This window comes from Pecten maximus, chromosome 18 (genome assembly GCF_902652985.1).
Source record: "Pecten maximus chromosome 18, xPecMax1.1, whole genome shotgun sequence".
NCBI classification, from domain to species: domain Eukaryota; kingdom Metazoa; phylum Mollusca; class Bivalvia; order Pectinida; family Pectinidae; genus Pecten; species Pecten maximus.
In genome coordinates this window covers 17,290,751-17,308,512 of record NC_047032.1, presented here as the reverse complement: position 1 = coordinate 17,308,512, position 17,762 = coordinate 17,290,751, and the positions used below count along the sequence as shown (strand labels likewise).

At 39.4% G+C, this 17,762-nt stretch overlaps 1 protein-coding gene across 1 annotated transcript in view; it reads left to right on the top strand.

Annotated features, from left to right (window-relative positions):
- Window positions 1-933: 933 nt before the first annotated feature.
- Window positions 934-17,762, top strand: part of LOC117316274 (cadherin-23-like) — a 45,916-nt gene continuing 29,087 nt past the window's right edge. Inside the window, exons 1-3 of the mRNA XM_033870811.1 lie at window positions 934-1,054; window positions 15,151-15,228; window positions 16,954-17,121. Coding sequence (XP_033726702.1) covers window positions 994-1,054; window positions 15,151-15,228; window positions 16,954-17,121 — 307 coding nt within the window. The 5' untranslated portion in view covers window positions 934-993. The remainder of the gene's footprint in view (window positions 1,055-15,150; window positions 15,229-16,953; window positions 17,122-17,762) is intronic.

Genomic DNA, 17,762 nt, shown 5'->3' with positions numbered 1-17,762 from the left:
GCACTCCGATTGTGGGCAACAATGTTCACCTTAGTTATAAGCATAAAATTAATTAGGGTAACTTTGGCTGTTCCGGCAACCGTCTCTAAAAACAGTTCATTTCATATCTGTAGCTTGTAGCTTTCTCAGGGTATCAATATTTAAGATTGATAAATAGATAAAATATTTGAGATTAGTTTTAAATTAAAGAAAAATGTTTTATTCTACGTACTAGGAAGAAATCAGTATGAATGGAACAAGGGACACTCATATGGAAGCTCGTATTGTACATATAATAATTATATTCATCACACACAGTACAGCTACGACAAGAAATTAAAATCTTTATCTTCGGATCACCAATACATAGTGGATATGATACATTGGGCTAATTATTTCATCTATAGCATATTTAACACAATAGCTAGACGATTAGGTTCCATAGATTGTGCGTTCGAAGCCCGGTCAGGGTGCGAGTAATAAAAATTGCCTTCCACCGTAACATGTTTAAATCGATGTTCCATATACATCGAAATTAATAGCAATCCCTTGGGCGCTTCCATCCGAGCCAACAAATGTGATTAATGAATGATGATATCAGGTTTTTCTTTGAAATCGTAAAATAAATGAAGTTTGAAAAAATGATCTAGTAAACTAAAGCTAGTGTCAGATAGCTATGAAATTTACATGGAAATGCGTTTGACAATTAATCAGTCATTTTGGTAATAAGTATGGATCGCCATTGAATTGATGTATATACAACCTCGATGACACAGCGGATAGTTGGCCACGACAATATAAATGATACCCTATTATCGATGAAAGAGATCATTGAGTTGCGAGTTCGCCCTTCGCGAACGTCTTCTATATAGGTGGGCGTCACCGTCAAGTGAATACAAGTTGTTATTTCGGTGAACGGTTCATCGTAACTAGAGAAGTGCGCTGTGTGTTGACTCAAAGGTCTAAAGACGCGTGTGTTAGGCCCATTAAACCGATGGTCAATGGCGTGGCATTATGACAGGCCAAAGTTTCTTCTGTTTTCTAATGGTTTTAGGATTTATTACACGGACTAACGGTATGTACTGAATTCTGTTGTTTATTTGTTTATATATGTATATTTAATCTGTATTATATAAAATATGTAAAAACAATATAGCCCCCATTATCTATGTTTATTTTACTATATAATTATACAACAGATGAAATATATTTGTTGACCAATATCACAACGTAAAAACACATCAATACCTTTACTTCTACTGTTTTCTCGTCACTTTTATTTATTTTTCTATCATAGTTATTATCATTTCTATTTTAGTTTACACTTTTACTTTTGAAAGACAGAAGAAAATACATGTACTAAATACTAAATATACTATTTACTAAAATATATCTCAGTTAATAGGTCTTTTTTATAGTTTTTCTATATGTCTTTCAATATCGACACTGTGCCTTTCTAATCGCTCTCTAATAACTCTGTCTCTCAATATATCTCAACATCACTCTACATCGACACTGTGCTTTTCTATATAACTCTCTAATCGTCCAGTCTCTCAATATATCTCAACATCACTCTATATCGACACTGTGCCTTTCTATATCACTCTCTAATCGCCCGGTTTCGCAATATAGCTCAACATCACTCTATATCGACACTGCCTCTGTATATCACTCTCTTATCGCCCATTCTCTCAATGTATCTCAACATCACTCTATATCGTCGACGCCTCTCTATATCATTATATAATCCCCCGGTCTCTCAATATATCTCAACATCACTCTATATCGACACTGCCTCTGTATATCACTCTCTTATCGCCCATTCTCTCAATGTATCTCAACATTACTCTATATCGTCGGCGCCTCTCTATATCATTATATAATCCCCCGGTCTCTCAATATATCTCAACATCACTCTATATCGACACTGCCTCTGTATATCACTCTCTTATCGCCCATTCTCTCAATATATCTCAACATCACTCTATATCGACGTTGTGCCTTTCTATATCACTCTCTAATCGTCCAGTCTCTAAATATATTTCAACGTCACTCTATATCGACACTGTGCCTTTCTATATCAATGTAAAATCGCCCGGTCTCTCAATATATCTCAACATCACTCTATATCGTCGGCGCCTATCTATATCACTCCCTAATCGCCCGGTCTCTCAATATATCCTAACAACTCTCTAAATCGACACTGCCTTTGTATATCACACTCTTATCGCTGGTCTCTCAATATATCTCAACATCACTCTATATCGACACTGTGCCTTTCTATATCACTCTCTAATCGCAAGGTCTCTAAATATATCTCAACATCACTCTATATCGTCGGCGCCTGTCTATATCAATGTATAATCGCCCGGTCTCTCAATATATCTCAACATTACTCTATATCGACACTGTGCCTGTCTATATCACTCTCTTATCGCCCGGTCTCTCAATATATCTCAACATTACTCTATATCGTCACTGCCTGTCTATATCCCTCACTAATCGCCCGGTCTCTCGATATATCTCAACATCACTCTATATCGACACTGTGCCTTTCTATATCACTCTCTTATCGCCCGGTCTCTCAATATATCTCAACATTACTCTATATCGTCACTGCCTGTCTATATCCCTCACTAATCGCCCGGTCTCTCGATATATCTCAACATCACTCTATATCGACACTGTGCCTTTCTATATCACTCTCTAATCGCAAGGTCTCTAAATATATCTCAACATCACTCTATATCGTCGCCGACTGTCTATATCAATGTATAATCACCCGGTCTCTTAATATATCTCAACATCACTCTATATCGTTGGCGCCTCTCTATATCACTCTTTAATTGCCCATTCTCTCAACATCACTCTATATTGACACTGCTTCTCTATATCAATGTATACTCGCCCAGTATCTAAATATAACTCAAAATCAATCTATATCGACACTGCCTCTCTATATCACTCTCTTATCGCCCGGTCTCTCAACATATCTCAACATCACTCTATATCGTCGGCGCCTGTCTATATCAATGTAAAATCGCCCGGTCTCTCAATATATCTCAACATCACTCTATATCATAGGCGCCTCTCTATATCACTCCCTAATCGCCCGGTCTCTCAATATATCCCAACAACTCTCTACATCGCCACTGCCTCTGTATATCACTCTCTTATCGCCCGGTCTCTCAATATATCTCAACATCACTCTTTATCGACGCTGTGCCTTTCTATATCACTCTCTAATCGCCCGGTCTTTCAATAAATATCAACATCACTCACTGGATATCGGCATTGTCTCTCAATATCACAGTCTAATCGGCCGGACTCTCCGTACCACTCACTCGGTATCGACATTGTCTCTCAATATCACAGTCTTATCGTCCGGACTCTCCGTACCACTCACTCGGTATCGGCATTGTCTCTCAATATCACAGTCTAATCGGCCGGACTCTCCGTACCACTCACTCGGTATCGACATTGTCTCTCAATATCACAGTCTAATCGCCCGGACTCTCCGTACCACCCACTGGATATCGACATTGTCTCTCAATATCACAGTCTTATCGGCCGGACTCTCCGTACCACTCACTGGATATCGACATTGTCTCTCAATATCACAGTCTAATCGCCCGGACTCTCCGTACCACCCACTGGATATCGACATTGTCTCTCAATATCACAGTCTGATTGCCCGGACTCTCCGTACCACCCACTCGGTATCGACATTGTCTCTCAATATCACAGTCTAATCGCCCGGACTCTCCGTACCACTCACTGGATATCGACATTGTCTCTCAATATCACAGTCTTATCACCAGGACTCTCCGTACCACTCACTCGGTATCGACATTGTCTCTCAATATCACAGTCTAATCGACCGGACTCTCCGTACCACTCACTCGGTATCGACATTGTGTATCAATATCACAGTCTAATCGCCCGGACTCTCCGTACCACCCACTCGGTATCGGCATTGTCTCTCAATATCACAGTCTAATCGCCCGGACTCTCCCGTACCACTCACTCGGTATCGACATTGTCTCTCAATATCACAGTCTAATCGACCGGACTCTCCGTACCACTCACTCGGTATCGACATTGTCTCTCAATATCACAGTCTAATCGACCGGACTCTCCGTACCACCCACTGGATATCGACATTGTCTCTCAATATCACAGTCTAATCGACCGGACTCTCCGTACCACCCACTGGATATCGACATTGTCTCTCAATATCACAGTCTAATCGACCGGACTCTCCGTACCACCCACTCGGTATCGACATTGTCTCTCAATATCACAGTCTGATTGCCCGGACTCTCCGTACCACTCACTCGGTATCGACATTGTCTCTCAATATCACAGTCTAATCGCCCGGACTCTCCCGTACCACTCACTCGGTATCGACATTGTCTCTCAATATCACAGTCTAATCGACCGGACTCTCCGTACCACTCACTCGGTATCGACATTGTCTCTCAATATCACAGTCTAATCGGACGGACTCTCCGTACCACCCACTGGATATCGACATTGTCTCTCAATATCACAGTCTAATCGGACGGACTCTCCGTACCACCCACTCGGTATCGACATTGTCTCTCAATATCACAGTCTGATTGCCCGGACTCTCCGTACCACTCACTCGGTATCGACATTGTCTCTCAATATCACAGTCTAATCGGCCGGACTCTCCGTACCACTCACTCGGTATCGACATTGTCTCTCAATATCACAGTCTAATCGGCCGGACTCTCCGTACCACTCACTCGGTATCGACATTGTCTCTCAATATCACAGTCTAATCGCCCGGACTCTCCGTACCACTCACTCGGTATCGACATTGTCTCTCAATATCACAGTCTAATCGCCCGGACTCTCCCGTACCACTCACTCGGTATCGACATTGTCTCTCAATATCACAGTCTAATCGGTCTGACTCTCCGTACCACTCACTCGGTATCGACATTGTCTCTCACTATCACAGTCTAATCGGCCGGACTCTCCGTACCACTCACTCGGTATCGACATTGTCTCTCAATATCACAGTCTAATCGGCCGGACTCTCCGTACCACTCACTCGGTATCGACATTGTCTCTCAATATCACAGTCTAATCGGTCGGACTCTCCGTACCACTCACTCGGTATCGACATTGTCTCTCACTATCACAGTCTAATCGGTCCGGACTCTCCGTACCACTCACTCGGTATCGACATTGTCTCTCAATATCACAGTCTAATCAGCCGGACTCTCCGTACCACTCACTCGGTATCGACATTGTCTCTCAATATCACAGTCTAATCGACCGGACTCTCCGTACCACTCACTCGGTATCGACATTGTCTCTCAATATCACAGTCTTATCGGTCGGACTCTCCGTACCACTCACTCGGTATCGACATTGTCTCTCACTATCACAGTCTAATCGGTCGGACTCTCCGTACCACTCACTCGGTATCGACATTGTCTCTCAATATCACAGTCTAATCGCCCGGACTCTCCGTACCACTCACTTGGTATCGACATTGTCTCTCAATATCACAGTCTAATCGCCCGGACTCTCCGTACCACTCACTCGGTATCGACATTGTCTCTCAATATCACAGTCTAATCGGCCCGACTCTCCCTACCACTCACTCGGTATCGACATTGTCTCTCAATATCACAGTCTAATCGCCCGGACTCTCCGTACCACTCACTCGGTATCGACATTGTCTCTCAATATCACAGTCTAATCGGCCGGACTCTCCGTACCACTCACTCGGTATCGACATTGTCTCTCAATATCACAGTCTAATCGGCCTGACTCTCCGTACCACTCACTCGGTATCGACATTGTCTCTCAATATCACAGTCTAATCGCCCGACTCTCCGTACCACTCACTCGGTATCGACATTGTCTCTCACTATCACAGTCTAATCGCCCGGACTCTCCCTACCACTCACTCGGTATCGACATTGTCTCTCAATATCACAGTCTTATCACGCGGACTCTCCGTACCACTCACTCGGTATCGACATTGTCTCTCAATATCACAGTCTAATCGCCCGGAATCTCCGTACCACTCACTCGGTATCGACATTGTCTCTCAATATCACAGTCTAATCGGTCGGACTCTCCGTACCACCCACTCGGTATCGACATTGTCTCTCAATATCACAGTCTAATCAGCCGGACTCTCCGTACCACTCACTCGGTATCGACATTGTCTCTCAATATCACAGTCTAATCAGCCGGACTCTCCGTACCACTCACTCGGTATCGACATTGTCTCTCAATATCACAGTCTAATCGGCCGGACTCTCCGTACCACTCACTCGGTATCGACATTGTCTCTCAATAGCACAGTCTAATCAGCCGGACTCTCCGTACCACTCACTCGGTATCGACATTGTCTCTCAATATCACAGTCTAATCGACCGGACTCTCCGTACCACTCACTCGGTATCGACATTGTCTCTCAATATCACAGTCTTATCGGTCGGACTCTCCGTACCACTCACTCGGTATCGACATTGTCTCTCACTATCACAGTCTAATCGGTCGGACTCTCCGTACCACTCACTCGGTATCGACATTGTCTCTCAATATCACAGTCTAATCGCCCGGACTCTCCGTACCACTCACTCGGTATCGACATTGTCTCTCAATATCACAGTCTAATCGCCCGGACTCTCCGTACCACTCACTCGGTATCGACATTGTCTCTCAATATCACAGTCTAATCGGCCCGGACTCTCCCTACCACTCACTCGGTATCGACATTGTCTCTCAATATCACAGTCTAATCGCCCGGACTCTCCGTACCACTCACTCGGTATCGACATTGTCTCTCAATATCACAGTCTAATCGGCCGGACTCTCCGTACCACTCACTCGGTATCGACATTGTCTCTCAATATCACAGTCTAATCGGCCTGACTCTCCGTACCACTCACTCGGTATCGACATTGTCTCTCAATATCACAGTCTAATCGCCCCGACTCTCCGTACCACTCACTCGGTATCGACATTGTCTCTCACTATCACAGTCTAATCGCCCGGACTCTCCCTACCACTCACTCGGTATCGACATTGTCTCTCAATATCACAGTCTTATCACGCGGACTCTCCGTACCACTCACTCGGTATCGACATTGTCTCTCAATATCACAGTCTAATCGCCCGGAATCTCCGTACCACTCACTCGGTATCGACATTGTCTCTCAATATCACAGTCTAATCGGTCGGACTCTCCGTACCACCCACTCGGTATCGACATTGTCTCTCAATATCACAGTCTAATCAGCCGGACTCTCCGTACCACTCACTCGGTATCGACATTGTCTCTCAATATCACAGTCTAATCAGCCGGACTCTCCGTACCACTCTCTCGGTATCGACACTATCGGTACTAAACACTATCTGACAATAGTGCCCTCAAAAGAAGAAAATATTTTTCAGAATATCACATTTACATTTTATTTTGTAAATTTCATTCTACCACAATACCCTGTGTTATTCAACTCTCAGACCATCAGTTAATCATTGCAGCCGTTGATTAACAATCTGTTTATACCACACGTGGTATAAACTCTGTACGCATTTCGATTGGCTAACACGGTGAACTTTGACCCAAGCTGCAATTGTTATTGACGTCATCAATAATCTAATGACGTCACATCACCGGGTCCCGGACGTCGTCGGTACACTTTATTTGCATACGCGAAATTATACTTGGCCACGTTTCCCTTTGATTCAAGCCGATATTATTGTGGTAGAAACAGGTCACACGACTCGAAATTGTTGGATATGGAATTTATTTCACACTCGTAAGTAATTTTTTAAAAGTTGCAAAATACACTCGCTAAAGCTCGTGTCTTTTGTAACTTTTAAAAAATAACTTACTCGTGTGAAATAAATTCCATATCCAACAACCACTCGTTGTGTAACCTCTATTTCTACCACAATACCCTGTGTTATTCAACTCTCAGACCATCAGTTAATCATTACAGCTGTTGATTAACAATCTGTTTATACCACACGTGGTATAAACTCTGTACGCATTTCGATTGGCTAACACGGTGAACTTTGACCCAAGCTGCAATTGTTATTGACGTCATCAATAATCTAATGACGTCACATCACCGGGTCCCGGACGTCACCGGTACACTTTATTTGCATACGCGAAATTATACTTGGCCACGTTTCCCTTTGATTCAAGCCGATATTATTGTGGTAGAAACAGGTCACACGACTCGAAATTGTTTGATATGGAATTGATTTCACACTCGTAAGTTATTTTTTAAAAGTTGCAAAAAACACTCGCTAAAGCTCGTGTCTTTTGTAACTTTTAAAAAATAACTTACTCGTGTGAATTAAATTCCATATCCAACAACCACTCGTTGTGTAACCTCTATTTATTCAACGGAATAGTTCATCACCAGAGTAGGGGCTGTCAATGTCAGCCATTGTAGTCGTATGTATGCAGCACCAAAGTAACAATGACGTCACAATAGATAAACGTTCAATTATATGTGCACTTATATATCTCTTATGTTGTTGAAATATATTTACATTCTGGTTTCTTATTATTCAAAGTAAAAAAACAACAAAATTTTGACCATGAAAAAACTATAAATACAGCCTTAAATAATCGTTTCACGTGCTGATTTTCCACACAGAGCATAAATTAAATAGCAATACGCCAGAAAAATAGTCCTCATTTCTTTTCCGTAGATTGTGTTTTCCTTGCCATTTATCAACATGAAAAATCTAATTTAACACATATTAATCAATTTGATATTATCTGATGTTTATTTTTTTTTTTTATGAAAAAAAAAGAAATAAAAACGACTGAAAACTGCGGAAGGACACGGTAAATGATGGCATGGTGCATTGGCGGGATCACCGGCTGTTCCATTAATTTTGCAAATTTTCATTGATAGTTATCAAAAGTTAAATGATTTAAGATGACTCTGTTCTTTATGCTTTTATTCTTAAATCACTCTTATGTAGATATATAAATTGAATTTTGATTTTATTGTAGCCATGAATAGCAGTAGGTATGTACATAGCAAACCTCGGAAGATATGTAGATAGCTACTGCTTTTCAGAGCCGCAATGAAAATGAAAAATAAAGTCCATTCAATCCTTATATATCACAAAAAAAAAAAAACGGCGTGCACTCTCTGAACAACCGACCTGGCGGTTTATGATAAGAGTACACTCCTGTTTCAGTGTTAGAAATTACAACCCAGTCGGCGTTTGTCGGCGACGTCAATTTTCACATTACTTGAGTATGTGCAGATTAAATATTTTTTTAAGCCAATGAAAATGCTTGTTTCAAGCAGGACTATATTATTTCCCAGCATGTATCCACGACCTTCGACTTAGTATAAATCTAAACACATTTTAAACCATTGTATGTATTTGTTGAACGCGTTAAAATGATTACTGCCGGTTAACGTTACATTCGTTCTCTATACATATTTGTTACATATGCTAAATGAGCATGGATATTTAAAATACAGTACTATCAAATCGGATGTGTCGAGAACATATTTCAGGGTTTATGTTTACATTTTTTGTCAATTTCACTGGATAGTCTTATATTTCAAAAATATCGTTAAGTTTCAAGCATTTATAAATTGACTTGTCGGTATCATTATGTGCAGATAATGACGCAAAATGTCGATTTGGGTTGGATTCCCAAAACGATTGTGAAATGGTAAGGGGGTCTAACGGCCCGACCGCAGGGGTTACTTTTTTCAGAACAGTTCCCCATTAAGACATTAAGCGTGATAAATACTAATTAAATAGTACGTACGATACTTATTTAAAAAAAAGAAACTTTAAAGTTCAAGCATGTCGTCCATAAGCTTATACAAATGTAACTGTTCAGGCGAACATATGTCTTCTTTTAGGCGGAAATATGATATTACGTTATTCGTTAGAACCCTTGGATAGGAAGTGTATATTATTAGTTCCGTAAAGCTGCATTATCACATCATCTCAGTATAACATACACGGTGTCAGTATTCCTGACTCTCTATGTGTTAATGAACACTTTAACACCAGCCCTCCACCTCTGGGTTGCGAGTTCGAAACCTACGTGGGGCAGTTGCCAGGTACTGACCGTAGGCCGGTGGTTTATCTCCGGGTACTCCAGCTTTCCTCCACCTCCAAAACCTGGCACGTCCTTAAATGACCCTGGCTGTTAATAGTACGTTAAACAAAAACAAACCAAACCAAAACCGTATCTCAAGAGAACTGCAAGACTGAAAAGTGTAACAATGCGGTCATAAGGAAGTATTTCAGTTTGTTTCAACTCAAGTTGATTTATGTTTGAGTATTTCAAATAGAACACCATTATACAGGCAAGTGTTGAATTTAACATGAATACTCATGTCACGAAGAGTTTATCTGTGAAAATTACAAAGGAGTGGAAATCTGTTTCAACTGAAACATTTAAGGATTAGAGACGCGCACTGATATTTATATTTATATATAACATATAGCCTTAAATGGCTTCCTTTCTAACCACGCATTCTGGTCTTTGCTTTGGGGTGTTTATGTTTCTCTAGTTCGGCAGAGTCGTATAATATTCCTTTGACCCCGGATATGACGCGACAGGTGGCGTTACTGGTCAAGATGAAGTAGGTGATTGGTCAATGTAGCGGTAAATGCAAAATGCAGATATAAAGTTAAAAACGAAACAATGTTAAGACTGCATGCAAGCTGAATAAGTGGATGTATCTTTTCAAGTGACACATTAATACAATTATATTCCTGATTCAAATGCAGTCTTATTATCACCAAAAATGATTCAAACTGATATAATTTTTTTATCCGTGCTGAAACGTATTAATTCGTTAATTCATTTCACCAGCAGTTTTACATTATAACCACCAGCATTTAAACTACATTAATGTATGTCGTTTATCTGTTTTAAAGATATGTCTTGTTTACCTGTGTTGTTCACCTGTTACCTGAGTTTATCATGATGGTAACTTAGACCTATAAGATGCACATGTGTTTTTCTTTTTTACTATATTAATTGGATTTTAAGAAATCGATTAAATCAAAGATTTTTAAGGGATATTCCTTCGTTCGGACATCAGAATCATGCACAATTTCTATTGATGAAATTTATGTCCACACGATGATTATATGAGTATTTGTGCCTACATGTAATGAAATTAACGCCGAAATGTACAGGGAAAAGGCGTATTGTAGTCAAATATCGTATATGTCTTTGCGGTAAATAGTGATAATTCGGGTAGAATTAAGAATTTTCATGACTTAAGACTCGAACAAACTTGGGTTTTATCTTGAGAGTAAACTGCCTATTAATGTAAAGATTATAACTTTTACTACTTGGAAAAAATGCATTATGATGATCTAAGCTGATGATGCCCTCCACCGTTTTTATAGATTATGAGACAGCTGCCCACAACGCCAGTCGTCAGGTTTTCCCCGGGGTCGCAGTCATAAGGGATGTTTTTTTCCACTTCACACAATGTACAGTATATGGAGAAAGGCTCAACAGACAGGTTTGTATAGAAGATTTACAGGACCGACAACTCTATCAACAGATCGGTACGCCTGGCCGCTGTATTACCCTTGGTGCTAATGGAGAGTGTTGAAGATGTGGTTTAACGCCTTGGAAGAACTAGAGGATGCTGACCTACCCGTGAACACCCTACCCTTTACAAACTACGTCGTGTCACAATGGATAGAGGGAGACAGACGGACTTGGAACCACTACTTAGACAGAGGGACGTCGCACCACCAACGACCTGGAAGCCTGGCAAAGGAACTGAAGAAGAACTTGGCCACTCCCATTCCAACATTCCATGAGATCCAGGCCAGCAACGAGATCAGCAGGATACAGAAGGACGCAGGAGGGCCAACCAGACCACACACCAAGAGATACTGGAACATCGACCACCGCCTCGACCAACTCAAGGGAAGCCTGCAGAACCACATAACCTGATGGACATCGCCGACGCAGCATCACACCTTCTTCACTTGGAGTAAAGATAAAAACCAGTGTATGAACTGTAATGCCGTTTTTGATAATGCCATATACTGTAGGGCCCGATTCAACTACATGTACATGTAATATTAGTGTGTGTTTTTTTTCCAATGATGCATGCTGACTGAAATGTACATGTATGTAATTAGTGATAACTTAGTGACATATGTTGCTTACTGAACTGTATTATCTACATGTTTCTTATTTTTTCATGTTATATTAGTGTTTTCTGAAAAGTATGTTTTAATAATAATGATTATATCTATTAAGGATTTTAAGAGAATTGTTTCCCCACATTTTCACAGGTAAGAGGTTCGTGTGTATACATATATGTCTCCCCACTTTCTACATGTAGCACAGGTAAATGACTACAGGTAAAACACAGGTAAAATTAATATGGAACAGACTATAATTGGTTTTCGTTCGTTCTCCTATATCAACACTTTTCTTTGAACTTTACAAATGTGGGCAAACGGAGAACACCCCGTACGTACGTACTAACGAACTGCTTGTTTATATTGGGTATAAAATATGTATCTAAACGTTAGTGACGAAATGACTGAATCATGCTTCTACCCAAATGAATACCCCACTCAAGGACATACAGTTGTACCAAGTTTTTACGATTAGATATCTCTACTCATGCGATATTTTGAAATCAAGATAAAGAGACCCAATCGTGTCAGATTTCCTTTATATAATGGTAGTGAGTAAACAACGTATTCAGTGTGTATTTGGTATGTTTTCTCAATCACATGGGCCTTTTTACCCAATGTGTATTTTCGCAGATATGTTAAATGTCAGTTTGGAAGGTTACTGGAAACCGGAGGAAATGAAACATGCATTGAAAAATTAATAGGTTCGTGACGCAAGCCAAACATGCCTTTGATAATTTATGTGAATAAACCCTCAGTCTAGTGATAATTGTTTAGACTACCTGTCTGTTGTATGATCAGAATCACATATTTGGAGGGAAAACGCGCTGTACGATCAACACTTTGTGAGGAAAACTGCCTGAAATGACCACATATCTATATTTACCATTGTATGGCACTGCCACTATATAACCCTACCAATTCAGTTGCGAGTTCACCAGCCTATGAACTGCCAAAAGGAAGTGATCTCTGCTACTGGTAAGCGCGGGAAATTTGAATTTGAATATTTCAAACAAAAATCGCATGACAAATAAAAAAAATCGCAGATGGTAAATATAAGAATTGAACGGCTTTCAGTTGGCATTCATAGTCAATATGAATGCAAACTGGACAGAGGCAAATTCAACATGAAGCGCTAGCGCGCTTCATGGAATTTGCCTCTGTCCAGTTGGCATTCATATTGACTATGAATGCCAACTGAAAGCCATTCAATGCTTAAATAAGTCGAGCCACTCTTCTATATCAATCACGCGGTTAAAATAGTTTTTACCTAGAGTTTCTGATATCACAACTATTTAAAGATGTCACAGGCGTGACAGTTCGTTTGTTGACTGGGGTATAAATTGTCCGAGATTGTTATTATAGCGCCAGGTCTTTTTGACTTCACTATAATATTATGGACACTAAGATGGTAAAAAGTGTGCATGACAAAATACTGAACCAAGCGAATACATTCTGTGAGGAACTGTCGACATTGCCTTGACTCCCGAGCTATGTACATCAAATTATTATTCCTATTATAAATTATGATTCCTGGTGTTATAAATTATGATTCCTGATATTATAAATTATGATTCCTGATATCATAAATCATGATTCCTTATATTATAAATCATGATTCCTGGTGTTATAAATCATGATTCCTGATGTAATAAATTATTATTCCTGCTGTTATAAATCATGATTCCTGGTGTTATAAATCATGATTCCTGCTGTTATAAATCATGATTCCTGCTGTTATAAATCATGATTCCTGCTGTTATAAATTATGATTCCTGCTGTTATAAATTATGATTCCTGCTGTTATAAATCATGATTCCTGGTGTTATAAATTATGATTCCTGGTCTGTCTGTCTGTCTGTCCGTCCGTCCGTCCGTCCGTCCGCCCACCCGCCCGCCCGCCCGCCCGCGTCTCTCGATCGATCGATCGATCGTATCATCGATCGAAATACAGTATCACCATGTTTTAACGAAGCTCGTATTAAAGTACAATGTATGGTTTGAAGAGACGGTCTGTCAATAGGGTAGTCACCAACTACTACAGTCTGTTCACGGGGCAAAAAACCTAGCAAGCTAACAGACAAACGTTCTGTCAATATTCTAGAATTCCGAAGGAGAGATTTTACATGATTTACTATTAATGTAAATTGTATTATGTATGGCTAGTCAAGCTAGCCGAGATAGAAATACCGAGCAATTGTAGCGCGTGTCTTCTTTAAGAGTAATGCTGTACATAAACAAATAGAGATGAATCAGCTGTTGCAATGTTTAAGGGTTAGAATTGACAAGCCATGTCTTACATAAATTGTGAGATTGTTGGGTAATTGTTTGACAAGTTGGCGACTCAGGAAAATATAGAGACCTATAATTCAATTGAAGTCTTCGAAAATATCATTTGAAAAGATTGAAAATAGTGATGGAGCTCAATTGGTCGCTGGATACATCCAGCTGCGATTAAAAAAGTAATCTGATTAAAATCAGCTGTTACATGGCTACGTTTACTAGTAATCAGATTGGCTAAAACAGCTGTCTACCATTGTAACAAAATATGATAAGTCAAAATAGATTGTATTCGTTAGCAATGTGTATCCAGTATTTATAAGAAACGTATCTCCTATGACGCTTAAGAGATATGTGGAAGTTGAGAGAACATTATCTTTATTCTAGGTCAGACTCAAGAGAAATAACTTTAATTACAGTATAATATATGCAGGTATGTAAATGTAGTTGTCAGTTTACTTAGCGAGAGGTCGCTAGTTCATCCTTTTACAGAGTCGGCGGCGTTTAGGTGGCCGCGATAATTCAGTGGCTTAAAGCGTTCGGCATGCAACCTGAAATGAGGACCCGAGGTTCGTGGTTCGACGCTTGAGATCAGTCAGTGATGTCCTGGTTGTGCCCTTGCCATCACATGAAATATTATACATGTAGAAGGTTAGACTTTGATACGCATACCGGTATATAAAAATGTACATGTATTATTTTATGTACTAGGTGCAGCATGTACCAGCAATGAACTTGTCGGAAACAGTAACCCCCAAAGTGACAAGCAAAATCTGGATTCGTCTACAGGTAAATATATGTTTAACGTAAATAAACGTTTAAGGCAGTAATCAAAGAAACAAGTAATTCTCCTCTGTATCGGATTATATAACACAGAATAACGGAATTGTGGTATATTTAATTCCCAATAATAATGTGATTATGAGATCAGGTTTCGTACTATGTACCTGTGTAAATCGAATAGATCTTTAAAGCCACATACTCCCGAACAACCTAAAATTCTAGTTGCACACGTGTATTAACGGCAATCCAAGATACTCGTTCACGCTCTCCCAACATTAAAATGACCACTGGCCTGGACGCTTGACCGGGTGAGTCCTTGAGACATCAGTGTATAAAAATAACTCGCCGCATTTATATTTATAGCGAGATTTGTCACGGAGTGAGAGCGAGGCTGTAACAACGTGCACTGCACATAAACTACAATGTACACGAATGGCCGTTGTTTACATATCGAGCATACGTGAACTTTGCCTAATAATGCTTTCATTTAAACATATTACCAGAATATTCGCGTAACACCCCGGTAACTGAACAAAAAAAACTTTATTTCAGTTAGATATAATATTAACTGAAAAAACTTTGCTATGGCGAAATGATACTTATTCAATACAGAAAAATGATCAAATATTCTTGACAGTACAAAATCATATTAAGCTAAGTAAACGTTTTAGCTGATATTTTTGAACCCATTATGTCATCTATCGAATTTATAATGACATACATTTATACGTAACTATATAAGGTAATTTTATTTACAGGCGTCACTGTTGTTTATTTATACTATTAACTCTAGTCAACACATGTACGTATATATGTCTATTGGTTTTAATTGTAACCAATAAATATCATTATTTCATTTCATATTGATGTAAGGTGTTCCAGTTCGAAGGTTTATATTTGCCTTTGTATGTAAATGGGAAAGGAATTAATATAAGCTCTAAGCTTGTTTTCCAATCCCATAAAAATATTTGTATATGTATTGATTATTTTGATTAATGAATAAAATATTGTTTAAACTAACTAAACAAAATAAACAAACATAGTTCACATTCAAATACTTAATTTTAAAATGTAGCAATATGCATGCAACAAAACATCGATAAAATCTTACATCGGTGAAGTTGACAATGTTCAAAAGCTAGCCAGCAATCCAATAGACGTCCGGAAAAATCGGAATTCGAGTCTATTCCTTTTTCTTCTCTCGTTAAGTTCCAACGAATCATTTCCTTTCCTAAGGAAATACTCGGGTTTCGCCGATTCCACAAAATTTTTGTGTCTTTTTTTTGGCAGAATCTGTCTGCGTTTTCGCAATTCCACGCTTGGGAAGTTCCGCCATTTTGTATGGACTGTAAAACCCGCCGTTGCATTTTGGGATTTATTTTCAGAGAAACTTGGTCCGGCAGCCACAGTTATTATTTTTGGGAATTCCCCGTATACATTCATAAATACACATTTTCTTTCAGTTTCTGAATCACGATAATCTGTTAGGTATGTATCAAGTCCGAAAACTGTAAAAGGCTCAAAAGGTAAACATTGATATATTTTCTTCGTGAGCATGTGGCTTTAAGTGTTAAAAACGACGCGGGAAAGTCATAGGGGGTCGTTCGTTCTTACCAATCAAACAAACGGACACTTGAAAAATATAATCTTGGTTTTTGCTTACATGCAGTATTTTACACAAACATGCATGAGTGACTTACCTAATTGGATAAACAACAATAATGGTTGCAGGTCTCAGCGTGCTTCATTCCGGATCGGGCTTCCAAGTCCAGTGTACATGTGGAGAGATCATCCAATGGGGTCATTATGCAAAAACCACCGGGGATGTCTACTTCCAGGCGTGGCGAGACACCGGAAGTACTTATGAACTTGTCGGAGAAAATTTGGTCACTTTCACAGGTAAAACATTAATATACTTACATTTACTCATCAGCAATATCTAGTATGTACATGTATATGGAATTGAAGAGATGCCTAAATAGTTAATGAGATGTATGACGTAACCAAATGATGATGTAGGTTTTTGAATGGTTGCCTCCTCAGATTTTTTCATGATTGTTCCAAAGCATATATAAGTTGTGCGTTAAACATAATCGGAGTATCCGTTTCCGTTTTATACATATAAAAGATAAATGAGTTTTCATGTAATATGATATTTTATGGAAATCGTCTCGATATTAAAATCCTACTAAGACTCAATTCATAGAATATTGTATGAAATGAGAGCATATTTGAAATACTTTTGATCACATAACTCAACATATAACATCATATATAGCATAATCCAGCAGAGACAGCCATTGTGTTGCGCAATTCACAATTCATGGCTTCAATTCGATGATGTCACAATCAATTTCTGATTTGCGCGGCTGATGAAAAACTATGTAGTATTAAGAAACTCCTCACAATTTTTGTTTCACATTTGACCATACAGTAAGGTTATTATGGCTATTTCATAATAGCATTCACTTATTTCATATTTTCTTTTTATAAAAAGAAGAGACAAGTGTGACTTATGGCCATTTTCATGTTAATGACTT